Raw genomic sequence first — 27,722 nt, 5'->3', positions numbered from 1 at the left:
CAGGGATTCTGAGCTACTAACACAGTTAGCTCTCCTATTTAACACGACTGCGCAGCAACAGCTACTGACTGCAGGCGGAAATGCCTGATCTTGCGCTGCCGAAATGGAAATTATTCATGAGAAAATTTAAATTCACACACACAATGCTTCACTGAAGCAAGTACAGTCTCACTTACTTCATCTTGGGGCATCTCAGGCCGTGAGAGCCACGGGAATTCAGGTTTGCCATCCGCCACCTGAGTCCATTGACAAAAGTCCCCGCTGCCGAACAGTCTGGGGTCAATTGTGAATGATTTTAAACGTACTGCAGCTGAGCCACACATCTCCCTGTGTGAACACTGCAGGCAGCGCTGCGCCCAGATTTACTCAAAACCAGCCAGTCTCCAACTAACTCGGAATAGTACGTCGTCACGTAACAAGCCGCAAGCCAGAGGGAGCAGCGCGCGCGCACCCCACACCACACAGGCAGCGCGGCGCCCAGATTTAAGTAAAACCAGCCAGCCGCCAACTCCGAAGTCAAGTGAGCAATACAGGACGTCGTCACAAGCCACTGCCGGCACATAGGTGTCAAAGGCGCTGCCGCGCATGGAGCACCCTGCCGTAGGCGAGTTTCAGAATAGTATTAAAAATGCGTGACAGTACATTTCAGTGCGGTGATGCGGAACACCACACTGAAATGCGTTAGGAGTCACGCCTGATGCGTGATACTTGACAGGACTGTCCATTTTTACCGGCCTATCCTCTAATTACTATTATGTGTCTCTGATCATTCTCTTAACCACTTTTTCTTGTGACTTGAAACTGCCGGTGGGGCGGGTGTGTAATATTGTGCACGAGGTAAATCAGACCATCACTGGGAAGTCAACACCACTCTTCAGCTGTTGCTGCTTGAAACAGGTGCAGCAGGAGTTACAAATACTGCCTCACGAGGGCCGCTGTGATAATGGTTTTTATCACTCAATTAATAAAGTACTTAGTTTAGCAAAGCTCTTCCAGTGGGGGGTACAATACTTTTAATGAGAGAGTACCGGAACCTCACAACTACTCTGGGGCATTGAGTACCTACAAATTCTTGAATAACCACTGCTGCCAAGTGGCACCAAGACATACAATACCATCAGTCATCCTCATCATTCTTCTTTTTTCGGTTTAGCCACACCATCAAAGCACACATAACTATCAATTATTGAAATATTTAATTAAAAATAAATGTTTCATGCCTCATAAAACTTGCTATATGTTGCTAAAATATGTTCAGTGAGATGAAGCACAAATAGATCATAGAACTTTTCCTGCAATTTACTATTCTCAAGGACCCTAGGGCAAGTTACTCTCCTATGGATGGTTGTTAGGAGGGGTTCTTGAGCTGTAGAGTAGCATCCAGGCATATCTCTTGTGAGAGGGGCACCCCTCATAGCTAAGATCAAAGGGTTATAATCGCTGTCAGACCGGTGGGGAAACCTCCATAATCCTTCACTAATGACCAGATACTAACATCCACTAGGATGTAATCAATGACACGGAGACTAAAGCCTCTCTTCAAAGCTGGCTGCCTATCAGAATCAGAACGGGTCCTACATTTACATGCCCTTAAACTCCTCTTGACCGACAGGGAGGAAAGCTGGCAAGCTGCATTAACAAAATGTCAGCAATGAGCTTTGTGGATCAGGTTAGGATTTCTCCAGAGCTAGTCTTCCTCTTCGGTAAGGGTATTGATTAGAAGGAAGGGTTCACACATGGCATTAAGATTCCCTGTTACTATGATTTTAGTCCGGAGCTGGTAGGTACCAATCGTACCATCATGCAGGAGCAAAACTGGGGAATCCGTGCCTGAAGGGACAGACCTAGCAAAAACATTTAAAACGGTCAGAGTCAATCTTTTTTTTTTTTTTTTTTAAACAGATTTTTATTGTTACAGTACACTCATCATCTGAGAAAAATATAAAGACACGGGCTGGCTTCAACATTCCGCCAGTATCCGTCCGTATCGCAACGTTTTCATTTGCCCATAAGGAGTACCCCCCCTCCACTGCAACAGTGCAGTTCAGACCAAAGTATGTTACAACTGCAACTAAGAAGAGAAAAAACAACCCCCCCAAAACAGCCCCTGCATGCCCGCCCCCCACCCCCAACCCATAGTTCTGCCACCATTCCCTCTGAAATCAAGACCCTCGATTCAGCACAGGGTAACATCGAGGTACAGTGCAATCCGGCCCAGTCCCTTCCCCTCTAATTCACGTATGCCTCAATCATCAGGTGTAGTAGTGCTCTCCTGTAGAACTCCGTTTGAGTTCATTCTAGTCCGTGGAATTGCCTCCACTTTGTCCATACTCTCCTGAATTTCTTTGGGCAGCCTCTGGCCTTGTATGTCACTCTTTCCGCTGCCATGTATAGGTCGAGACCCTTCCTCCACTCCTCTAATTCTGGTGATTCTGCCGCACCCCATCGCCTAGCAATGTCCCTCTTGGCCACTACCAGGGCCAGCACTCGAAATATGGTCAGCGGGCGGGCCAAGTCAACTTCGGTCGTCAACCCCAGCAATGCTAGCTTGGGGTCATGTGGCAAAGTAGTCTCCAGTACCTCCTCTAGTTCCCCGAATATGCCCTCCCAATATGTCTGTATTATCGCACAGCCCCAAAGTGTGTGGTAGAAAGTTCCCTCCGGCAGGTGGCACCTCAAGCATTTCGTATCCGTGACCTTCCCCATTTTGAATAGCCGCACCCTGTCGTAGTATACTCTATGTAGCACTTTCAGCTGAATGAGACAAAGTCTGGACTTAATTGCCACCTCACGAGGGTGCATAAGGACCAGTTCCCAATCTAGGTCTTCCATTTCCCCTATGTCTGCCTCCCATCTATTACGCAAGTCCTGTAGTGTTCCCAATGTATTGTTGGTCAGTGTTCTGTATGTTAGGGACACCGCCCCTCTCCCAATTTGCTCCTGCAGCAACCTGCCCTCTAACGGGGCATATTCTGGTACGTCCGTCCGATCTATGTTCTGTGCCCTCCAGGCGTGTCTGAGCTGAGAGTATCTGTAGCACTGGGTGTCATGCAGATCAAAGTCCACTTGTAGAGCCCGTAATGTTTTCAGTACGCCCCCGGCAATCACGTCCCCTATGGTCGAGATGCCAATGTTGTCCCACTGTCTAAAGCCTGTCAGTTTGTGTAACTCACCCAGCCACCTACAATGCCACAGCGGGGTCTGCCGGGTGGGCCGTTTGTCCCATCCCATGCGTTTGGTCGCCCTGTTCCACGCCACCAGCGTGATCTTGGTAGCAGGCAGGAAATGTCAGGTCAGAGTCAATCTTGAGGAGAAAATAAGCTGAATCCCCATTAGATGCCATGATTCAATCGACCGCTGTTCGTGAGTACAAGCTATATCATTTGTTTACGAAGATAGCTAGACCTCCAATAGCTCTACCTGATTTCTTTGGGGCCAATGCTTTCACCCTATATGTGGTGTAGCCATCTATAAATTCTCTGTCCATGGCCAATGTGTCTTGAAAAATACAATCATCTTTTCTTCCAATGAAAGCAGACCACCCAGGATCAGAGAGTTTGGGATAAATCCGAGCCAAATACCAGGAAATAATGGACAAATCAGTTATTGCTTCAGGAACAGTCGCACATGGACTTAGTGAGCTCACTACTTTAGACCTGTGAGTAACATCGCTGAATTGAATTTGTTGGACACTAACTCTTGGTTAGTTGTGGGAGGATTAGCAACCTAAATTTGGCAGGGTGTTTTATTCGGGTCAGACCAAGGAGCTGAGCAAGCGTTACTTCAAGTGTTCCCTTGAGAAGAAGCTACTTCGGGTGGTAGATTAGTAGACTCTTAGATAATAGAATTCTCATCAAGTGAAACACTGGTTATAACTGAGCACGAAGAATATAGTAACGGATTAATAGATGTCTCAAGGCAGTCTACATCTACGATCAGGGCTGACATATCCTTCATATGCCGAACGACAGGAAAAGTGGGTTGTGTGAAATTCACTTACTAAAATGCAGCTCTGTAGAAAGTCAGTATATTTAGAAAAGGAAAAGGGGTATTTGAAGGTTCTACACATGATGTACACAACCCTATCTGTAGATGCATTTTTTTTATACAGTACAAAGTGATGTATTGTGACCAAAACGCCGGAAGTTCGAGCGGTAACTTTAATTTACCAGGGCCACCACGAGTGGTGAATAGGAGTATGCACAGTTTCCTTTTACTGCTATTAGTGTAGTTAGTGCGATGGTGGAATCAATGCACCAGACTCCCCGAAGTCTGAGTTAGTGTAAATACCTTTCAATGGGCAAATTTGTGTTTATAACTCTGCCTCTAATTTGTGCTTTTGAGTGGCAGCAAATTATGTCGATTAAAGTAATATGTTATTTGTCTAGTGCCCCATGTATCTGTTTTTCTAGTACTTCATTTACTCCATTGGAAGTCTCGCTGCAGTGTAGATCAGCTAAGGCCGCTTCTTTCTTTTGCAAGAACATCAAAATATCGACTTTGACAGCTTCTGTGTAATTTCTCTGGTGCAGCCCCACTTAAATATGTTAGTTTGAATTTTATATACAAAAAATGAGGACTGCAAATGCTGAATTAATTTTCGACAATACCTTGAGGTAGAATTCCTTTCTATTCCGTTTAGGCAGACTGTGCACTACAAAAAGGGACCAACTAAATGCAAATTACTCTTAAGCCTCCCACAAATGTATCGTTCAACTTAAATGACCAATCCTCTCTGCACTACAATCCAAGCAAACACTCTGCATTTTTCATCCTATTAGTCTTCATTAATGGATATTTATTTAAGAGTTTTGTAATGTGCTACAAATCGCCATTTGATTAATGCCGGGTGCTGAGAATGGCATTAGGGAAAACTGGTATTTAAGGGTCAAGAGAAGTTAGTGTCCAATTGGACTGTTTGGAGCCCTTTTCCAGTGTTCTTCAGTTGGAGCTCCCAAAGTATAATTCAGGTTTAAGACAAAACTAAATAGTTAATTTCTTAAAACGTCTTAAGCCGAAGAGTGATTTCAGTGTTTCATCCTGTACGGATAATGTTGGATGATCAGTTCGGCAGACATTGAATGGATGTTCCGGGCTGGTGTGCAATGAGATGCCAATTTCGGTATATATTCCCAGTTACTACTAAGTATGCTTTGTCGATGGTACAGAGGACCTTGATTTTTTTCCCTTTGTGCAGAAGGAGCCAACGAAGTGCTTCTAGGGTGGGTCTTGTGCGATTTCTCAAGCATACCATTTAGACACATTCTGATCGCCTGGTGTTGTAGCCCTGCAATGAGGTATTTGATGCACAGTGTTTAGATGATTTTGAAGTAATCTTGTTTTGCCAGGACCATTTCTCTAGACAGTTCACCTGGTGATTAATTTGTAAAGGTACAGTTTTTCGCAGCATAGAAAGGTTGATTGCTTTGACTGCCACATTTAGTTGATGTTCACACAAAAGTGGAGAGTCAAAGTATTTATGGGCTCCTTACCTTAATTTAATTTAATAATTTTAATTGTGGGTTTATATAGCGCTAGGAATCGACTCCCGGAGGAGTATCTCCACGCTTCGACCGCTGGGGAACCCGTCCTGGCTCACCCTGATAGATGGTCCCTGATGGGTATCTCTAAGGTGCGACCAAGCATCCCCGGCGGTCTGGGGGGGCCGTTGTGAAGATGAGGCAAGCTGATGCCCAGAGTTGCCGAGTGTGGTTTCTGACTAGAGTAGGCACCGAGGCGAGAATTATCGAGTCTGCTGACCCTGGTCCATGACCCTGCCGCGTCGGGAATCGAACCCTGGTCCCGGGCCGTTCTCTGCTTACGGGTCTGCCGCCTCTAATCATTGAGCCACACTTCTCCACTTCTTCAGAGGTTGAAGCTTGGAATTAAGGACCTGCAGGGTCAGTCAGGTGTAGAGAATTGGATTAGTCTGTTTCCAAGTATGAGACCTCAGTTTTGGATCCTTTCATGCTGAAAACACACCTTTTCATCCAGAAGAGAACACAGTTCCGGCATGCAGTGATACTGGTGATGTTTTCTTGTTGTTTTCTTAACTGGAAGCCGATTTGTTTGTCATAGGTATACATTTTAACATGTATTTGTTATTCTCAAGCAGTGGAGCCAATGATCATGCATAGATATTGAACAGAAGGCATGTAAGGAATTATACTTGGCGTATGTTATAGGGTGCAGTGCGTATGTATGGCTTGGTAGACTGAAACCTGACTGTGAATAGTTTAGAAGAACTGGATACACACAAGAGAGCAGGACTGGTTATGCCCACCAAATACTCAATTTTTTCCAATAGTTTAGTATGATAGCTGTATCATAAGCTGAGGGGTTTACCACTACAGATCTTTGAATGGTGAACTATAGTTCCTCCCTTACGTTGCCTAGAGCAAATGCTTTGTCCCTCAAATGAATGAATCCAAAATGATGGCCATGTGGAAGGTGATGGCATTCCAAATATTATTGAAGGTTTCTTAACCTCCTTTTTCATGACAGAGGAGTGAAAACAAGATCTGATCAATACTTCTAACTACAGATTCCTCACTTTTAGAATATCCCTAGGTGCCAGACTGGATCCATAGTATTCTTCAGCAGTGTTTCCATAACGTCCGGAGGTGACGGAGTGGAACCGTAAGGAAGTGCCCCCCTGCATGCTGATATCAGTTTATTTCTTTCCATGCCCATCATCTGTCTTTTTTCCCCACCCTTTTTAGATATGGTCCCCTTCTATCAAATCGAGATTGTTCACGAAGACTACAAATTAACTGGGGTATTATTTAAAGTTGTTTAGAAATTAGTGAATTCCAAACTTACAATTTGTTCTGTTTTGATTTTTCCAAACAGGTAACTTTTATTAGTGCTTTCGTCTTTCCACATTTATCTCCAAAACCGGTGAATGTTTTTTTTGCTGTCTGCATCCTGTTGAGTTCTCTGTCTGCTCTTATACTTGTAAGTATTTTCAGTTAACCTAACAGGTTGATCTGTTGGGTTTTAGTTATGTGGAGACTCTGAGAAAACCTTGAACTAAACTTTGAAGAAATATGTTCTGTTAATTTGTTTCTTAAAATGGGTTCTATTATCTCTTTAAAGATTTGCGAAAAACACACCACAACAAGTGCAGAATCAAACCTAAATTAAATTTAATTACAACATATTTGTTAAGTAACACACATATTGGCGCTTACAACAGTATGCTGTATAGTAAATCATGTAATAAATCATCATAAATTAACAATTTGTTGATAATTTGTTGGAAAAATGGATGAATAGGCCATGGTTGTTTTTCTACTTTTCTTAAACTCTGTAGGCAGTAGTCAAAAACAATGGACCCGAACCAAAGATTTGCCAACATACTTCCATGTTAAATCCATAAACTGCCTTAGCCAGCCCCTGGGAAAACTCATATGCTGAGACTAATTTTGTACTGAGTAAATTTTGAATGGAAAATGCGTACTAAGTTTTCTAATTGAATCCGTTAATTAGAGCTTTACGTTCGGTCCAGGAAGAGCCAGTTACAATGGTATTACCATTTAATAGGACAGATATTGAAGTGGCCATCTGGTGAATTAAGTCACAGTAGGTTTCAAAACCCAAGCAGACCTCATCAAATGAAAGAGCATTCTGTAATGTGTTTTGTTTGTGATTGTTAACGATACAGGATTGGGTAAAGAACAGTTTTTCCCCCTCTACACTGAATGTGAATGGTCACCAAGCATGCTTGCTCCTTCCTCTTTCTTTGGCTCAAATTCTCAGTAACATACTATGTTGATCTCCAAAAGGTCTGTCTCAGTTTTGCTTCTGCTATGCTCCTGAAAACAGAACATAGGACACTGAGACAGGAGCCAAGAACTCTTAGCACTCAACATATCATGATAATTGTAAACATATATTTTAAACTGCTGACAATTAATGTATTCCTTCAAAAGGCTGAGGGCTTATATTAAGAGAAAGTCCCTACTAAAATAAATTACACAGTACAACATAATTGCAGCGGGCAAAATAGTCCTCACCTCCATGTTCTTAATAGATTTGAAATTTTCCTTCTTGCTAGCTAAAAGTTTTTTTTACATTTTGTGTCAGGACTGGAGGCGAGGATTATACTATTTCAAAGCTTACCTCTTACAATGCCAAATCCTCAACTGGTATACTTTTAAGGTGAAATTAGAGGACCAGCCGTCAAACTTGTCCTCCAGTCAATATCCCAACAATAAAGGCCTTACATGCCATAGCCCCTCGGACGGAATTTGTGCCAAACTCCCCTGTAATGATAGCTGCCTCCTGCATTACCCATCTCACAGACCATTCCAAAGTTGGCGAACACACTTGTGAAAATGTTTTCCTGAGAAACATTAGCAGCTACTTTACTCCCATAAGTCTTAAGTCCCTGGTCGTATCCTCCTACGCCATGAGCCGACTCAGTGTAGTGGTCTCAATGAGGTGCATTATAGGACATGAGTACAGACAATACACCTCTTCAGCCCTGAACGATTAATAAATGTCAGCTAACACAGAGATTGCTTAGTACATGTGTAATCACTTTACACATTTATATTACATAACTAAAGTCTGGGTCTTAGACTTTAACCATGAAGCTCCTCTTTTCACCCATTCTTTCTTGAAGTGAGCACAAGTCTTCACAACCTCCTTGCTTGTTTTCCCCAAGCGATGGAATCTAGACGCTGGGGTGATAGCTTTCAGTAGAAACCGGGTAAGGAACTAAGATTCCCAGGTACTCCCCGCTTCTATTTCCGGTTCTGGGGCAAAGCTTAAAAGACGCCCTGAGCTCGAGTACTCCCGCCAGACTTCCCTCATCTCGTCCATGGTATGCAACAAGTAAGGTGAGCGTTTCGGTGTAAGACTGACACAGGTGCATATTTGTGAAATTGCATGTTAGTCTAAGCGCGTTGGTCCTCTAGCTCATGATGGGGAAGGTTTTTTGACTTCCTATACTGTTTATGCATGGACCTGTATCTAACAGCTGTTTTAAGCGCGTTTGCGCTATTATTATTATTATTATTATTATTGTACTAGACGCCACATACATCCGAGACACAGGTGGTAGTGTTCGATATCTGTGCATCACAGTTTTTATGATTTGTATAATTCTTCTGTGGGTCCCGTTTTTTCAAATAAGTGTGAATAGCAACGGCCACTTTAAGCACAACTTGGCTGATAGTGCCTAGGAAGCACAGCTACCCTTGCGAGTCCGTTTTGGTCAGTATAAGGTCTTTAATAAATGGGATGGTTTATACGAGGAGGTGCTCTAGAGGCTTTGAATTGGTACTATATAGCTTTATTAGTCTGGCACATTGATGGGCCACAAGACTTGGCCATATAATCATTTTACATGTTCTTGTGGTCCGCTTCTGAATGTTTCATTAAGGGGTTAAATTAACAAGGGAACAAGTTAAGTTGTATGCATTTTACCTGAGCTTTGAGGTATGGGTAGTGAGTGGCACTTGGTAAATTGGAGGGGCTGAGATGTCCTGATTCTGAGGCACCAATATCAACCTTTATTACATTTTTCTTAGTGTGTGTTTTCTACAGGGCCACCAGGCCCGCCAAATATACTGGTGCTACAAGTACAGCTGATCAGCTGACTGTATGGCCTAATTATAAATTTGGATTATTATTGAATTTTGAACATACTATACATAGCAGAGTTACTTATATCTTTGGTCCTGATGAATACCTTGAACTTTACAGTCATGGATGGTGGAAACATGTTGACCACAAGATAGTGTAATATCCATATCCCTATTCCACTATGTTTTTCTTCCATCAGGGCATTTGAATAAAGTTTGTCTGCCACCCATTAGCTAGTTTTATCCACTTTTCTTTAGCACTCTGCCCCTATAGGTAGTAGTACTACATGTGCTATAAAACATCCCGGCTCCTTTCCTACGGGAAAGTCGTAATCCACACTGGGAACCTTCTGGTCCCAGTATGCAGAGGGGACACTACGATGAAGCATGTCACCCTACGGCAGAGGTCTTCAAACTTTAGGATGCCGAGACCCCCCATTCAACATTTTCAGGCATAAGGACCCCCCTCCGGACAAAAAATTCTAAACCTGTAGGCAGGGCTACTGGAATTATAAGGCAGGTGAGAACCAAATTACATGACAGGCTTGACCAAATTGTGTGGGAAGAAAATGTAAATAATGTTATGTGATGCATATTTTGGGTTAGCATTGCTACATTATTTTTACACACAGTAACACTAAGAAACGATTTCACCCTATCAGTACCAGTTTATAACCAAAATTCAGCAATTAACGTCAGAAAGAGGTCTATTTAACCTTTGTGATGGGCCTTCCACTCCACAGGAATACGTGCTGCCACATTAGAAGCTCACCTGGCCCTGACCGGGACCAGCAGGTGTCCCTTACAACCCTGGTGGTGTTGTGCAGAGTTAAGCAGTTTACCTATGCCGCTTTCCTCTCACCCCCTCTCCTCTCCTAATCCCAGATCCCTCTCTCAATTTGCAGTCCACTTCTATCACCCCTTTTTACAATTTCCGAACTCTCCCCATTCAACCTCTCACTTCACCTTTAACCACCTTCTGCCATTCTGTCTTTTCACTGCCCTCATCTCTAACAGTCGCTCGCATTTATCGCATGGCCCCGTCACCTCCCGTGCCCCTCAGCACTTCTCATTCACCTCAAGTCTCTCCATTCAAATTTTTGTCTATTTATATCTTACACCTGTTCAGTCCCCCCATTCACCTTCCAACCCTTTGTTCTTCCACACCTTCTTGAACCAACGTCCCTCTCCCCTGTTACCTCAGCACCAGTGCTTATTCTCCAGTATTAAGGGTGTCTTTCATAGATTCACATGCTTGAATATTCCCCGTCGTCGAAGTGGGAGTCCCACGGTAAATAAAATAGCAATAATGCTAAATATATATAAATATAAAAACATAATACAAGATAAAAGAAGAGGAAATACAACTGAAATCCTCCAGAAACAATTCCTACATAGGAATGCATGGTAAAGAGAAAAACTACTTGTAACACATTAGTGTCATTATGTTGGTCCAAATAACAGCCAATCAGGCGCCAGCACCCTCTAGAACCTTCTCCTCAGAAGCTCAAGCCCTCAGATTTTCTACCGCACGTCGTGTGAAGGGAGTCTCCCTGAGCTCTGCTCAGTTTTCACCTCAACTCTTCTAGTTCCAGTGTTTATCTCAACATGTCAAGTAAGAAGTCTTTATTCAGACCTTGCTCTTCTTGTGGGAAGCTGCGCCTTTTTGAAAAGGACCCCCACCAGAAGTGTATCTACTGTTTATACCCTGATCATGAGGCTGGCAGCTGCAAGTTCTGTAGAACTTTTTCTACAAAGACTCCTAAGGACAGAGAAGGCCGTCTTCTCCTTTGGCTTCAACGTCTACAGGACAAGGATTCTGCACTGTCAGACGCAGAAAGTTTTCATTCTGGTCTTTCTTCAGCAGCCTCTAAGCGAAGTAGTGTTCAGGATTTTCCATCTCCTTTCCTCAAAAGGACGAAATTGGCCATGTCTCTGGCTCCTGTGGTGTCTTCTGCCACTCCTACCACCTCTACGCCCACGAGACCTGGCTCTCAGGCGTCTTCTGCTGCCTCTCGAGGTGTTTCCACGCCTCTTAAAGTTCCGCCGTCGACGGGAGCGTCTACGAGCGTTCCGACGACGAGAACAGCATTACCTGCATCTTCGATGACGACGCTGACTACAACATCAGCCTACTCGTCGTCGACGACGGTCTCGTCGACAGCCTACACGTCGACGAGGGTTTCGTTGCCTTCTAGGCCTGTTCCTTCGACGATTCCCATCTCCTCGTCGACGAAGAAGACAGAATCCTCGTCGACGAAAGTCCCGAAGAAATCTTCGTCGTCGACGACACCGTCGACCAAGGTCTCGTCGATGAAGACATCGTCGACCAAAGCCCCGTCGACAAGGACTCCGTCTACGGAGGTTCTACCAGCGTCGACGACTGCACCGTCGACGACGGCACCGTCGACGACTTCGTCTACAGTGGATCACCCGTCGACAGTGACCCTGCCGACGACTCCGTCGACGGCCAAACCGTCGACGATGACTTCCCCACCATTATCTTCGTTGACAACCAAGTCAGTATCGTCTACGTTAACGGCGACGGCACCGGTTTCCTTTGCCTCTTTGCCGTTAGTGCCTTTGAAGACTTCAGAATCTTCACATCGTCGCACTAAGGTTCCGTGCCAACAGATCTCTGATCCAGAGCCGCAACCACCTTCTCCAATGTTTGCCACAACCTCTGAGCATGACACTGACTCGGATCATGAAGGGGACACGTTTGGGGCGGCACATAGTCCCTCTGATTTAATAATTAAATGTCAGGACTCTGATTCTGACGAAGATGGCGGAGACCAAGAGTCTCAACCTGAGAAGCAGTTGGTCCAAGTTCCTATGGCTACCATTCCATTAACCTTGATCTCAAATCTCCAACATATGCTGGATGATTACAGCCGCCGTTTCCCAGCAACGCCACAGAGTACACCTGTACCATCGCCTGCTTCTGTGGCACTACCTCCACCTTCTCTGCCGCCTATGTTACCACCTACAACTTCGTCTCAGGTTCAGACGTCAATTAGAATCCATACAACGGTTTACCCGCAGGATGCGGATGATGAGGCGGTCCCAGAGCGTGAGGACGGAGAGGTCCCTGACAATTCGGATGACGATGCAGGCGACCAGGATATGGCGGAATGGGACGATTATCGGGCACAGACGCCCTCTCCTCAGCAAGGGAACTCTGGTGAATCGCCTCCTGTAGATATCGCCAGTTTCCATCTTTTAATGAATAAAGCAGCTCAACGTTTCAAATTGCCAAGATCACAACGTGAGGAGGACTGTTTCCTTTATGATTTTAAAGATAAACCATATAAGCAGGTCCACACAGTTCCAATAATCGATTTTGTCGGGAAAGAGGGAATTAAACTCATGACTGCTCCTAACTCCTTATCTGCTCAGAAACCGCGCCTTGAGAAAAAATACAAGGCCCCAACTGGTTCTCCGGCTTGCCTGATTTCTCACCCTAAGCCGGACTCTGTAGTGACTCAGGCTGCACAGCGTCGAGCCCGGAACCCAGCGTCTCCAATCACAGCACCCCCAGATAGAGAGGGCCGACGCCTAGATGCTATTGGCCGAAAGTTTTCAACGATGGCTTCCACATCTGTCCGGCCAGCCAATGCCTTAGCCATCTTGGGGCGTTATGACTGGCAGATTTGGTCAGACATTTCAGCTTTAATGGAACTCATACCTGATGCTTCCAAAGCGGACGCTCAGCAGATTCTTCGCGATGGACAGAGAACGTCGGAAGAGATGATCGACTGCGCAGTCGATATTGCTAACAGAGGATTCCGTCTGCTTGCAAGTGCAGCTGCCCTCCGACGCCAGGGTTGGTTAAAATCCACCTCTTTCCGGCAGGAAGTCCAGTCCAAAATACTTGATATGCCTTATGATGGGGAATCGCTATTCGGATCCCATATCGATGACGCCCTGGAGTCCATTAAGAAGGACACTGATACGGCAAAGTCTTTGGGCATGTTGCAATTTCAGAAGCAGTCCTTTCGAGGTGCGCGCGGACGCGGCACTTCTTCCAACGTTCGAGGTGGACAACAATGCCGCTCCTACAATCAGAGCGGCCAACGTTACACACCCCCTCAGCAATCTCGTCAGCAGCCCTCCAGACCCTATAGGGGAAAGTCCTCTTATCGTGGATCCAATTCTAAGCGCCAATGACTTTTGTCACCCTCAAGGTGTTGGAGGTCGAATCTCTCTGTTTTATTCTCAGTGGTCCTCGGTCACCTCGGACCGCTGGGTTTTGGACATTGTACGGCGGGGTCATACCCTAGAATTCGTAGAGATTCCTCCTTGTACTCCACCTCGTGGCCCGCCTCCTCCACATCTCGAGGAGCTTTACCATCAGGTCCGTCTTCTTGTTTTAAAGGGTGCAGTCGAAGTGGTCCCGAAACATCAAAGAGGAGAGGGGTTTTACTCTTGATTCTTCCCCATACTCAAGAAGACCGGAGATTGGCGACCCATTCTGGATTTGAGGGCTCTCAACCAGTTCCTAAAGTCCCAATCGTTTCGCATGCTGACGTTACTGGAAATCCTGCGTCTTCTATCCAGCGAGGATTTCATGACCAACATAGACCTTCAAGACGCATACTTTCATGTCCCAATTATCCAACAACATCGCCAGTACCTGCGTTTCAAGGTGGGACCAATGCATTTTCAATTCAAAGTTCTGCCCTTCGGGCTGCGATCAGCTCCTCGTGTGTTCACAAAGGTACTGGCCCCTGTGGTGGCTCACCTGCGTCTACAAGGCGTTCAAATCTTTCCATATTTGGACGATTGCCTTCTCAAGTCTCAATCCCACCATCAGCTATGTCAGGACACTCGCCTTTGCCAGCAGGTGTTTCAGTCCCTGGGGTTGACCATCAACATCGAAAAGTCACAGTTTGCGCCTCTGCAAACCAGGAACTTCTTGGGAGCGATCCTAGACACGAAACTCTCAAAAGCTTTCGTCACGAACGAGCGTCGTCAGAAGATCCTTCGTCTGGTCTCCCTCATTCGAAGAAAACAGTCCGTTTCTGTTCGAACGTTAAAGTCGTTCTTGGGGATGGCTTCATCTTGTATCGCACTGATCCCAAACTGCAGGTTGCGCACCCGTCCCATCCAGGAGGAGCTGGACTTACAATGGCGTCAGGTCTCCGGGTCCTTCAACGACCTAGTTGCAGTCACGGCCCGCATGAGAAAGAGCTTGCTTTGGTGGGCGCAGCCAACAAATCTTGAGATGACCAGATCTCACGCTTACGACGGACGCCTCTCTGGAGGGGTGGGGCGCTCATCTCCAAGGCCTATCCATCAAGGGCAAGTGGACTCCGCCCCAACGCACGTGGCATATCAACAGGCTAGAGTTGATGGCGATCTTCCTAGCGCTCAAGTCATTCCTCCCTGTAGTTCACGGGGAGTCAGTGCTTATCCAAACAGACAATACCACCAGTATGCACTACGTGAACAAACAGGGAGGAACCAAGTCTCCACATCTGTCTCACTTTGCCCAGTCGATCTGGGATTGGGCTCTCCGCCATCAGATCACCTTGACAGCCGTCCACCTGCCGGGCGTGTCCAACCTCCTGGCGGACTCTCTGAGCAGGTCCACTTCCTCAACGCACGAATGGGAACTGCACCAGCCGACTCTAGATCGTGTGTTTCGCCAATGGGGTCGCCCAGATGTAGACCTCTTTGCAGCACCGGAGAATCGGAAATGCCCGTCTTATGCAAGTTGGCATCCCCACCCCGGGTCGTGCGGGAATGCCCTTTTGATCGACTGGTGCGATCTATTCGCTTACGCTTCTCCGCCGATTCCATTAGTACCGCGAGTGCTGTGGAAGATGCGGAGACAGCCCTGCCACATACTATTGATCGCACCTCGTTGGCCCAGACAGGCATGGTTTTCAGAACTGCTTCTGCTGTCCCAGTGCAAGCCCATTCCTCTGCGTCCTCGTCCAGACCTACTATCTATGGACAGGGGCCTAGTGTGCCATCCGGACCCCTCCACGCTACAATTGTGGGCATGGAACCTGAGCACCTTGAATTTGCCGTGCAGCGACATGGTCCAGCAGGCACACTTTCACCAAGCATTACTGTTTGGATGCCATCAATGAAGCGGATACCACAGCGGGGCAGGCAGTGCTTCGTCATCTTTTTCAATAAGGTGAGCCTCTGTTCCCCCCCCCCCTTGGTGTTTTGCTGTGATTGCTATGATGTTTTACATGACTGTATATTATTATTGTCTTGATGTTTTCTACTTATGGCCTAGCAATCTCAGTTCTCGGTGGTTACTGCTTTCTATTCTATTCAAGCATGTGAATCTATGAAAGACACCCTTAATACTGGAGAAGAACAATAGTTACTTACCTGTAAACAGGTGGTTCTCCAGTATTGGTGTCTTTCATAGATTCACATGCGACCCACCCTCCTCCCCTCAGAGGCTCTTTTCTCCTCATACCCTCTTGGTTACTTTGTGCTATGAAAATCTGAGGGCTTGAGCTTCTGAGGAGAAGGTTCTAGAGGGTGCTGGCGCCTGATTGGCTGTTATTTGGCCCAATATAATGACACTAATGTGTTACAAGTAGTTTTTCTCTTTACCATGCATTCCTATGTAGGAATTGTTTCTGGAGGATTTCAGTTGTATTTCCTCTTCTTTTATCTTGTATTATGTTTTTATATTTGTATATATTTAGCATTATTGCTATTTTATTTACCATGGGACTCCCACTTCGACGACGGGGAATATTCAAGCATGTGAATCTATGAAAGACACCAATACTGGAGAACCACCTGTTTACAGGTAAGTAACTATTGTTCATTTGAGCAGTGGTTTCCAGTGCTTGGCACTGGCACCTAATTGTGCACACTGGCACTATGAGAGTCTGCCTCATGGTGGCTTTGTCTAATCTGTGCAATTTAGAGATTAGCAGAACAGCTGTTCAATATTCAATGTACATTAAATGATAAACTCCTGACACCCATGCCATTCTTATAGCTTTGGAAGCTTGAAATAGTCTGAATAGTCACACTTGTACAAGTGTTATGGTTCGTAGTTGCATAGGTATGGTCATTGGCCAGGCAAGCAAGGCAATCAGTGGGTCGTTAAAGTTGCAGTGGCCTACTGGTGAGGGCCCTGAGACATGTTTTATTACAAATTAATCACTGCCCAGCACCCATCCCAGTACTCCCTCTCTTCCCCTATCACTGCTGTCCCGCACCCAGTCCTATGATTAGGGTTGCCAGCTCATTATTTTGATGTCCCAGATGGTTAAAAAAATAAGCAGTCACCTAAAACTGTATTTTCAGCACTTATCGGTGCATACTTAGAACAGCAAATATAAATAGAAAGCACTTTTAATTGTGTTCTAGGGCTGCCTCAATGATTGATAATTAAAGGGAACAAAGACAGAAAAGTCACATAACAAATGAATACATATTTTTTTATTTAGAAGTCTATTTAGTGTCAAGAGGACGTCTTTGCAGGCTCTTTAAACAACACAGGGCTGGCATTTTCTTTTGGCAAACCTCCTTTATATTACTTTTCATGAAATGCATTCTCACACTACCCCAGTAAATGTAAAATGCAAATGTATGGAATAGGCAGAGTGGGGGCCCAGGGGGTACTGGAACTAGGAAGAACCCAAAGCCTGCCTCTGTAACCAGTTTACTAAAGGTATGTAAATATGCTAATGGTCTTTAATGACCTGTGAAAAACTCAGGGTGTGCCGGAGATAAGACTCCAGACACTGCCCTGCAGAGCCCCCAGCTGCACTCCAGCAGCCCTGGCTGAGACACACGACGGGGGAGGAGGGGGGCTGAAGCTATGGGCCTGGGCAGAAGTGTGAAGGGAATGCGCGACCCCCTTCCAATCACTCCACGGCCCCCCTGGAGGTCGCGCCCCACAGTTTGAATACCCCTGCCCTACGGTGAGTGAGGGTTCTTGTCCGAATACAATCAGTGCTCCCCACCACTTACAAATTTTTCTGTTTCTACCCCGTACCTAGTGTGAGTTTGAGGTTTAAGCTGGAGCCGTACGTGTGAACTTGGGTATTTATGCTCCTCTTAGTCCCCCAGAAAATGTGTAAGAGTCTGCCAGCTACTGTTGGAGTTAGTCCTTGCTCTTGTGAAAGCCACCCCTGCCAGTATAGACTTCTGCTTGATAGGTCTGTTGCCCAAAACATCCATAAATCTGTTACAGAAAACAAGGTATAGAAGCATTGTTAGGTTTTCTGAAAATTCCTTCCTGGAAAGATACATGTTTGTTGTCACCTCTTAAGTCATAAGTACTTTATTTACATCCCAGAACTGAAAATACCTGGATTCAGGAGGAAATGGCACTCAAATTCCCTTAGCCTATACACCAGGGGATGTTCAACGACCGCAGAACCCTTTTATTGGTTAGTCTCTTCCAATATAGCAGACTAGAAAATATTCACTGCCTGGTATGGCAACTCTTTTTCCTCCAACTCTGCCAGAAAATGTACCACTTCAGTCACAAGTGCCCCCAGGAGATCCACATCCTTCCCAGGCCCTGACAAATCCATCTTTACAGGCTCGTTGATTTCTCTTGCGGGTTCTGTGGATCCAAGGTCATGTTCAGCTCGAAATTCTTTGGACTTGCCAGTGTATCCTGAAACCCAAACAAGATCCGGATTGAGGACCATTCCTCTACCTGCAGATGTCCAAGGTGTCGCAAAATTTGAAGAAAGTTTTAGCAGAGCTGGAAACCAAGCTTGTGATCACCATGTTGACATTATCAAGGTGAGATCATCATGAATGGAGGGAAGGCATACGACACCCAAGGACTCCAAATCTAGTTTTCATTTGTAACATTCATAGAACTGCTGATTCAGTCGCAACATGCACCGAGCGGTCACACATAATCTCCATTTTGCATCCAAAATCTATAACACGTCTGAATACAGCCTCCAGTTACTTAAGTATTTTAGGTATCTAGAGCGCAAGTCCCCCTACCCCTGGGAGTTGTTTCACTGAAATTTGACAATCTAGGCACTAGGCAGTGCCTGAGATCCTTCACAAGCTCCTCCATGAGTCTGAATCCCGTGCCCCCTATGTGATTGATGTACCTCATTGTGGACAAAAAGTTCATTTGCACTAGAATGGAGGATATGACCTTGTTTTGTTATTCGTAGGCGCTGTGATGGCAAATTAACCCACCTCCAACTCATGCATATTTTGTGGCGTTCCCATTCCCATTCTCTTTCCCATTTACCTCCTGAACAGGTGTCCCTGCAGTGAGCTTTGTCTCCCTGCCTGCTATCATCCTACTTTATGGCTATATCCGTACTCTCACATACAACTGCTTCAGACTTAATGGCTTTCTGATCACATGCTATGGATGTTTGCTATAACGCCAAGAGTGCTTCTAATATTAAAATAATGATTAACCTTATACCATGGGCACTACTGTGCCAAAGTTGGACACCATAACAACCAGGATGCCACATTAACCCGATGTCGGTCATTAATATGTCAGGGATTGACACAGTTAGGTCAGTCATGCTCACAGTATTTCAGTGATTTGGCTGGCAGCAGGCACAACTAGACCAATAATGTTCAAAAGAGGTCTAAGATGACCATTAATATGTGGCAAAAAATTATTATGTGGGGCCACTACTTGCCAATCATAGACGGACACAGTTGTTCTAGAGATGAATCCAATATGATGAGGAGAAATATTTTTCTTTTCCAGGGGATACTCATCAATAGTCATAAGCAGGGAATTATCCCTGCCCATGTGCGGGACCCCGGCGCTTATAGCAATATATATATATATATATACACACACACATACATATATAAAAATATACATATATGTACATACATATACAGGTGCATGTCTCGAAAGTTTATACATACACTCAAATATGTATGGAAACCAACATATATGTAACTATGCAGCCCCATAAAAGTCCAAACTAAAAAAGGGACAAACAGCCAGAAAACAACTCAGCAATACTTGTATAGTAATAAATTACTCAAGACAACTTGTAATAGAGACCATATACCCAAATGGCTTCATACAAGAATCTTTTATTTTCCAGAACAAGGAAAAAAACACAAGTAATTGTAGGCAGTTTGGCCCATAGGCTGCATAGGAATTACTGTCCGGAGACAGAAAAGACAACTGGCACCTCGCCTTTAAGATTTACAAGAATCTAGCCACTTTGCCTTTAATAACCTCAGAGAGCCCTATGCACCACAGGTGGCAGTTAGGACAGTTCTTTTTTCCGGCTCCTTCTGTGAGGATCCTGGAGCTTGAGCTCGACAGTTTTTTGACTTTTTAGTCAGAAATTGTTATTTTTCTTGCAGTTTAGCAATTTTCCTGTGCTGGAAGAAGTTTTATCTACTTTTTCTGACAGAAATGTTTCATCTTTTTCTATCAAAATGCCAGCTCTCTTCAGAAATTGTCCATCCTGTGGAAAAAAGATGGCTATGTCAGATTCACACTCCGTGTGTATCACCTGTCTTCCTTCTTCTCATAAGGTAGACACCTGTTATCACTGCAAAAGGTTTTCCTCAAGAACACTCCGTGATAGAGAGATGATTCGGCTTCAGGCGGTGGTAGGGAGAGGAAAGTCCCATCCAGAAAGTAGCCTTGGTGATCAAGAGCCCTCCTCTGATCAACAGCATCGACACCGACTACAGTCTGCCTCTACAACTTCTAGAAAACTGCAGATTCCAGATTGTTCGCCGCCGGCGTAGCAGCCGCAGTTGAAGAAAAGGTCTGGACAGTCTCTGACGTCGAGACAGCGTAAGTCTCCGTCTTCAAGAAAGGCCTCGACGTCGAAGCGTCCTACTTTGGACCCGAGGTATGGTCAAGATGCGCGTCTATCGACGTCGAAACCTACATCATCGTCTAGACACCCATCGATGTTGAGACATTCTCCATCACCTCGCCGTAGGTAGACGTCGAGAAGCTTACCGACGTCAAAGAGACCTGAAGACCAGTGGACGTCGAGAACAGTTCACCATTCGACGTCGAGATCACAATGGCGTCGAGGACGTTCAAAGTCGAAGTCGCCAGGATGTCATGCCAGGTCGACGTCGAGGTCCCCTTTGAAGACGTCAAAATCTGCACAGCCCTTGACACCTACAGGGCATGGCCATGGTTCGGCGTCGAGGCCATCGACGTCAAGGGACAAGGAACATGCTGGAGCCTCGGAGGAAGCTGCCGGTGCATCTCACTCTCCCTCAAGATCTTAGTCACCGGGACTCCATATTGTACAGGTTTTACCGGAGGGCTCTCCAGAAGTTGGGGAAAAACCTCAGCGGAAGAAAGCTAGGACTCCCAGCAGCCCTGGGTCGGACTACTCCCGTACCTACTCCCTTTCCCACATATCAAAATCTCCAATTCAAACACCTCTGAGATCTCCACGAAGATCAAGGACACCCACGGTGGTATCTTCCAGAAGAAGAACTCAGACTAGATCACGTTCTCTGCGATCCCGTCATAGGCATTCAAGGGATAGATCTAGGTCTTTTCATTCTTCACCAAGGAGGAGGCCACGAAGTCCTCGCACCTGGTCTACCTCTTCTACTAAGACCTCTATGAGAGATTACTCTCCTACTTGTACCTCTACATCTCCATCACGAGTTTCACCTGTGGACGATCCCACTACCTTCAATGAAGTGTTATGCCAAGGAGCGAGCAAGTTAAATATAACTATGTCGGTTCCTACTGTGTCTACCTCAGTAATCTTCGAGACCCTGCATCACCGTTCCTCAGCCCGACCGTTGCTCCCACTAGTTCCTGGCATTATGGATCTTGCCAATCAGACTTTTCTAACTCCTGCAACAGTGGGTTCTGTTCCATCACAAATAGCTAAGAAATATAAGGCCCCTGATCAGGATCCATTATTTCTTCGCTCTGATCCGCCTCCAGATTCTATCATTGTGGCCGCGGCTAGGAAGACTCAGTCATCTATGTCGTCCTCCTCAGCTCCTCCAGATAGAGACAGTAAAGTAACGGATTCCGTGGGCAGGAACATGTGCAACTCATCGGCCTCTTTCATGAAGGTTTCCAGTGCCTCTGCTCTATTGGAAAGATACGACAGGTCCTTATGGGATTCTCTGGGTCGTTTTGTAGATAAGCTTCCTAAAGAAGATCAACAGGATTTTCGAGAAATCTTACAAGAAGGAGGTCTTGTCGCTAACCCAAGTTATTAGCGCCTCAGCGGATGCGGTTGATTTAGCTGCTCACGGGATCTGTTCAAGGCGTTCTGCATGGCTGCGATTAATTGGCCTTAGCCTTAAGTGCAACGAAAAATTACTAACTTACCGTTCAATGGATCTTCCCTCTTCGGTCCTTATGCAGACGAAGAGATGACTAAAATGAAAGCGGATCTGGACACAGTAAAAGCGGTAGATGTGGAGAAAAAGAAAGACTTTTGCAAGCGTTTTCGCTCCAATGAGAAACGCGAGTTCCAACAAAAGGGTCAATCGAGCCAGTGGTCGCCGCAGGGTCAACAACAACAGCAAAGGTCTCATTTCCAACAAAGACGACCAGGGAGGGCAAGAGGCAACAATAGACAACAGGCCTCTGCCTCAAAACAATGAGGGGTTACTTCCTCTAAACGTGTTGTCCACTCCGGTAGGAGGAAGTATCGCTGGTTTTCTGGAGGAGTGGAACAATATAACAAGCGACAAATGGGTGTTAAATATTGTCGAACATGGATATCTGCTACGGTTCTAGACCCCGCCTCCTTTGATTCCTCCGATGGAACTCAGTTTGTGTCATCCTATCCTACAAGAGGATAGAACATAGAACATGTCCCAGTTCATCAGAGACGCCAGGGATATACTCTCGATATTTCCTGGTCGAGAAAAAAGGTCCTTCTGTGGAGTACAGGCCTATTCTGGATCTTCGCATCTTAAACAGATACATACGAAAAGAAAAGTTTTGGATGCTGGCTCTACACTAGATATTCCCTCATTTACATCAAGGAGACTGGATGTGCTCCATAGATTTGCAGGACGCTTATTTCCACATTCCAGTGGCCAGGAAGCATCGAAAGTTTCTCAGTTTCCAAGTGTCTCGGCGCCATTATCAGTTTCGAGTTCTGCCATTCGGACTCAAGTCAGCCCCAAGAACCTTTTCAAAATGCATGGCAGTGGTGGCGGCCTTTCTCCGCAAACGAGGAATTTTCATTTACCCATACCTCGACGACTGGCTTCTGAAGAGTTCCACTCCATCTCTGCTTCAGTCGCATCTATCTTACAGTCTCCACGTTCTGAACAAACTGGGTCTACGAGTCAATTTAAAAAAATCGATTCTCAACCCCACTCAGAACATTCACTACCTAGGATCGTCGCTGGACACCGTGGAAGGAAGCGTGTATCCTTTGGAGGAGAGATTTGCATCTATCAGGAAGAAATCTCAGGAGCTTCTACAGGCTCTCTACCCTTCGGTCAGACTAGTGTCCTCTCTCCTGGGGTCCATGGCCTCATGCATCTTCATTGTCCCCAATGCCCGATTGCACATGCTTCCTTCTTCAGCAGGCTCTGGAGGACCAGTGGGCACAGGCATCAGGGAAGTGGGAGGATCGGATTACCCATCCCCAGTCGGCCAAGGACTCCATCAGGTGGTGGACAAAGAGATCAAATCTGCTGCATGGTGTTCTGTAGCGGGGAGACCCGGCGGACAGAGGAAATTACCACCCCTGTTGAATGGTGGATCCCTGACATGAATACCCTCCCCTCTTTCCATCCGAACCAGAACGAATGGGGTACGGACTCTGAAGCGCTGTGGAGAGAGCAAACCGCCGGAATAGAGGAAGGTTCCTTTAACTTGGCGTACATTGAGGAGAACTCACCCCCAGATGACGTAAGCCTCACTGCATTGGTCAAAAGAGAAGAAGCACGGAGAGCGGCGTGTGACATCACCGAGGCGCGTTTTGTTGGTAACGGAGATCGTGTGGAATACGGAGGAGTAGGAGAGGAGCCCCGCAGAAAGGAGACGGGAGATGAGAGCCCAGAAGCGCCGACCACAGAGGTTGCAGTACCTGGAGGCTACCGTCATCACGATTCGCCCAGCCACACTCGCAGAGGAGGAGTGTGGCTCAGCCAGGTACGCCAGCGTGTGTTGGGCTGGATGGAGAGGTGGGGAGACGCAGATTAAAGGTCCTGATTGATTGTTTTTGGCTATAACCTGTAAATACTCCTTCCCTGTTGCCCCGCTACCCAAACCTTATCCTCGCACCCATTTCCCCCACGTTCTCTACAGCACTTAGTGTATATAATACTGTATATATACACAACGTCACCGGTGTTCCCTCACTCCCCGGGTTCCTTTTGGTGCATGACGGTGATAGGACAAACAACCTGACCACCGTGTTTTCTTTTCTATGTCCTACGGTGGAGTAACCGGGGAAGCGGAACGTGTAGGAGACGCCTCACCTATTTCCAGGAACCCAAGAAGACCACAGGCCGTGACAGCATTAACGGATCCTGCAATATTGGCCCGTGAAAGACTCACGCTGAGAAAAAAGAAAACCTTAATAAAAATAAAACCTTATATCCCTAGGTCCAGTCTCCGAGCCCTCCCTTCAACCCCGCCACATGTTCCCTTTCACCAAGAGACCCCAACGCAAACTATTGTGACAGATCCCTCACTGCAGGGCTGGGGTGCCCATATGGATCACCTCCAGGTGCAAGGTCGGTGGTCGGACACAGAGAAGGGTTACCATATCAACTTCCTTGAATTGAGGGCAGTCCAGCTAGCTCTCAAATACTTCTTCCCGTCTCTGAGATCCAACTCCCTCTTGATTCAGACAGACAACAATGTTTTACCTGAACAAGCAGGGAGGCACCCAGTCCAGAAGTCTGTCCCAGGAGGCGCAAGCAATTTGGAAGTGGTTACTGGCAAGATGTCTAACCATGAAGGCAGTTCACATGCCGGGTGTCCTAAATGTCCAGGCGAACTTTCTCAGCAGAGTGTTCGTAGAAGCGCACAAATGGGTGCTCAACGGCGTTGCTCAAGGCATTTTTCAACGTTGGAGCTTTCCAGACATAGACTTGTTCGCAGAAGCAACAAACGCCAAATGCCCTGTTTACGCATCCAGGTTTCCCCAACCAGGTTCAAGCGGGTTCAAGCGGGAATGAGCTGCTGATAAGCTGGTCCCAGGACTTGCTCTATGCCTTTCCCCCACTGCATCTCATTCCAGTGGTGATCACCAGATTTTACAAGACCAACTCCAGGATGATACTGATAGCTCCGGAGTGGCAGCGCCAGTGGTGGTAACCAGACCTTCTCCAGCTCCCCGAAGTTCCACCCCAAAGGTTGCCTTGCCGTCTGGACCTGCTGTCCAAGAGCCAAGGGAGAGTGTTCCATCCCAGCCTTCCTTCGCTCCGGCTGACCGCATGGCTCCTAAAGTCTTGCAATATGGGCACTTAGACTTACCTGATGACTGTATGAACATCCTCAAGGAAGCTAAGAAACCTTCTACTAGGGCTTCCTACGCTTTCAAAGGGAAGCGTTACTACATCTGGTGTTTGAATAACAGGCATGACCCAGTTGCAGGAACAGGTCATTCTACTATATCTGGCTAAGTCGGGCTGCAATTTTCCTCCATCAAGGTACACTTAGCAGCCATCACAGCATACAGAAAATCACCTACACAGGTTTCTTTCTTTAAAATGCCAGTGGTGAAGGATTTTTTAGAAGGATTAAAAAAGGTGTATCCACCAGTTCGAGCTCCTTCTCCTCCGTGGGAGCTCAATGTGGTCCTAACCAAACTGATGGGAGCACCTTTTGAACCAATACACAAATCTTCTTTGCAGCACTTATCTTGGAACGTGGCCTTCTTGGTCGCAATTACGTTAGCGAATTGCAAGCTCTGTGCTGTAAGGAACCCTACACGGTATTTAATGCAAATAGAGTGGTTCTTAGAACTCATCCTAGTTTTCTGCCAAAGGTGGTGTCAGAATTCCACATCAATCAGGGAATCACTTTATCCACTTTCTTTCCCAATCCTTCTACTCCCCCTGAAAAGGTCTTACATTTCTTAGACCTTAAGAGGGTGTTGAAGTTTTATTTGGATAAAACTAAAGATATTAGAAGGACGGACTGGTTATTTGTCAATTATGGTCCCATCAATACTGGATTAGCAGCTTCTAAGCGGTCCATCTCAAGATGGATAGTCTCCTGTATTTCCTTGGCATATAGTTAGCTAATTAAGCTCTTCAAGGGAGGCCAAAAGCACATTCAACCAGAGGAAAAGCCTCAACTACGGCTCTCCACAGGAACATTCCCATAGCAGAAATTTGCAAGGCAGCTACATGGCGGTCTGTTCATACCTTTTCTCGCCATTACTGCTTAGATTCAGATGCTCAGGCAGAGGCTCAAGTCGGTCCAGCATCTCTGAGAAATCTGTTTGGTTAGTTGTTGGTACCTACTGTTTCAAGATTAATTTTATTGCTAGTGCTTCATTGCTAGTCCGCGAAGTGTGGGGTACGGGCTTGCTATTCTATTCACTGCTTATGACCTTGATGAGTATACCCTTGGAAGAGAACTAGGATTACAGGTAAGTAACTTATCCTTTTTGTGGTCCTTGACACTAGCAGGGAGCAATACAGCTGATCAGTATGACACAATGCCAAACACAAACTTAGACAGGTAAATGTGGACAGATGTATGAATAGTGAGGTTCAGAAGTGAATCTGAGCTCTGGTTCTAGCTCATGGTCCTGGGATATATAAGAACCCAACTCACCCACTTTCTCTCTTGCTCTTACTGGCCCACAAATGGATGACTGCTTTGGCTCCTGCTCTGAGAACTGCTGGGACTCATATTTCCTGGCCCCTTGTTCACAAGCAGTGTGACTGATAGTGGGCCTACAACATGTCCAGTCTCCTTGTGATTTTGTTACATTGAGAGTGTATACAGATGGTTGTGGTGCAGGCCTCGTTAACCACCACAGTGTGTTAGCGTGATGCTCTGCCTTTGATTTGGCTGAATGCCAATTGAGGGTCTGGGCAGAGCTTCACTACTATAAGCTACCATTAGCTCTTGGGCTACTCTTTGGAGACCTATGATCTAGAGGGAAAAACAGACATCTAACAAAAGCAGCAGCGTGTAAGCCACTGACAGGAGGCCGTCAGTGACTCCTCACTAGCACCTCTCCTGTTACCCACTTCAGTAGGGGGGCGGAAGCATTTTAAACCAACCTGTAGAGTGGAAGAATATCACAAAGGACAAATAGGTCCTGAATAATGTGTAAAATATTACAGGTTATCTTGACAGTCTGGTACAAGGGAAGGGTTTTTAATAAGAGTTTTCCCAGGAAATAGCATCATTAAGTAACATGTTTGCTCCAGCATATTCACACCCCATAAGCCCCCACAAAATTAGACACTACAGAATTGTGGCAAGTCCCAGAGCAGAATCCAAGTATTTGCAGACCTTTCTCAGTATGGCAAGCTGTAAGCGCTTATGCTATTATCAGTAGGAGAACACTGAACAAATGGGGCTTTGCAAATGGGCAACCTGGAGGAAACAAAGGTCTCACCTGGTGAGAGTGGTATACAACACAGGCTAGAGGAGAGAGGCATGCTGCCACGATGAGGAATTTAGACATCAAACTGATGCAGCAGATCTTGACACATTAGGGAGTAATTCCACCAGATCTATTCAAACAAATCTAACTATGAAATGATGAAGCTTTGCCAGCAGCCTGGGAACCAGGAGCAGGGGTATTTTGCTTATCTTTTCAAGAGCCTTACACCTTTTCCCCCTCATGCCATATATTCCCGGGTGTATAGCAGCAATGAGATAGAATTCCTGAAAGATCCAGAAAGAGACATCTTGTGCCAGACCAAAATAGTATGCAGACCTACTATTCATGTCAAACCATGAACACTGTAGATTCAGAAAACAGCTACTGACACAAGAACATATCTTGGAAGACAAGTCAGCGCCCCAGTGCCTTACTGCGTTGAATTTGACTTGCTAGAGTGCAACCATCTGGATAGTATTGATGAATATGCTGAGAACTTGCTATCTGCTACAGAACCTTCAATGCGATAAATCTATTGTAAGAAATGAAATATATTCTTTATTGCACAGTAAACCCTCAAACTTCATTTTGAGTATTACATCATCATCTTCGTACAACCAAAACT

The 27,722-nt window shown here is 45.8% G+C and overlaps 1 protein-coding gene across 1 annotated transcript in view; it reads left to right on the top strand.

Annotated features, from left to right (window-relative positions):
• TMEM243 (transmembrane protein 243) overlaps positions 1 to 27,722 on the top strand; it is a 219,632-nt gene that overhangs the window by 165,998 nt on the left and 25,912 nt on the right. The window contains exon 4 of the mRNA XM_078674194.1: positions 6,853 to 6,957. Coding sequence (XP_078530320.1) covers positions 6,853 to 6,957 — 105 coding nt within the window. The remainder of the gene's footprint in view (positions 1 to 6,852; positions 6,958 to 27,722) is intronic.

Source organism: Lissotriton helveticus, chromosome 1_1 (genome assembly GCF_964261635.1).
Source record: "Lissotriton helveticus chromosome 1_1, aLisHel1.1, whole genome shotgun sequence".
NCBI classification, from domain to species: Eukaryota; Metazoa; Chordata; class Amphibia; order Caudata; family Salamandridae; genus Lissotriton; species Lissotriton helveticus.
The sequence above is the reverse complement of the archived record's forward strand: the minus strand, read 5'-3'. Positions and strand labels throughout refer to the sequence as shown.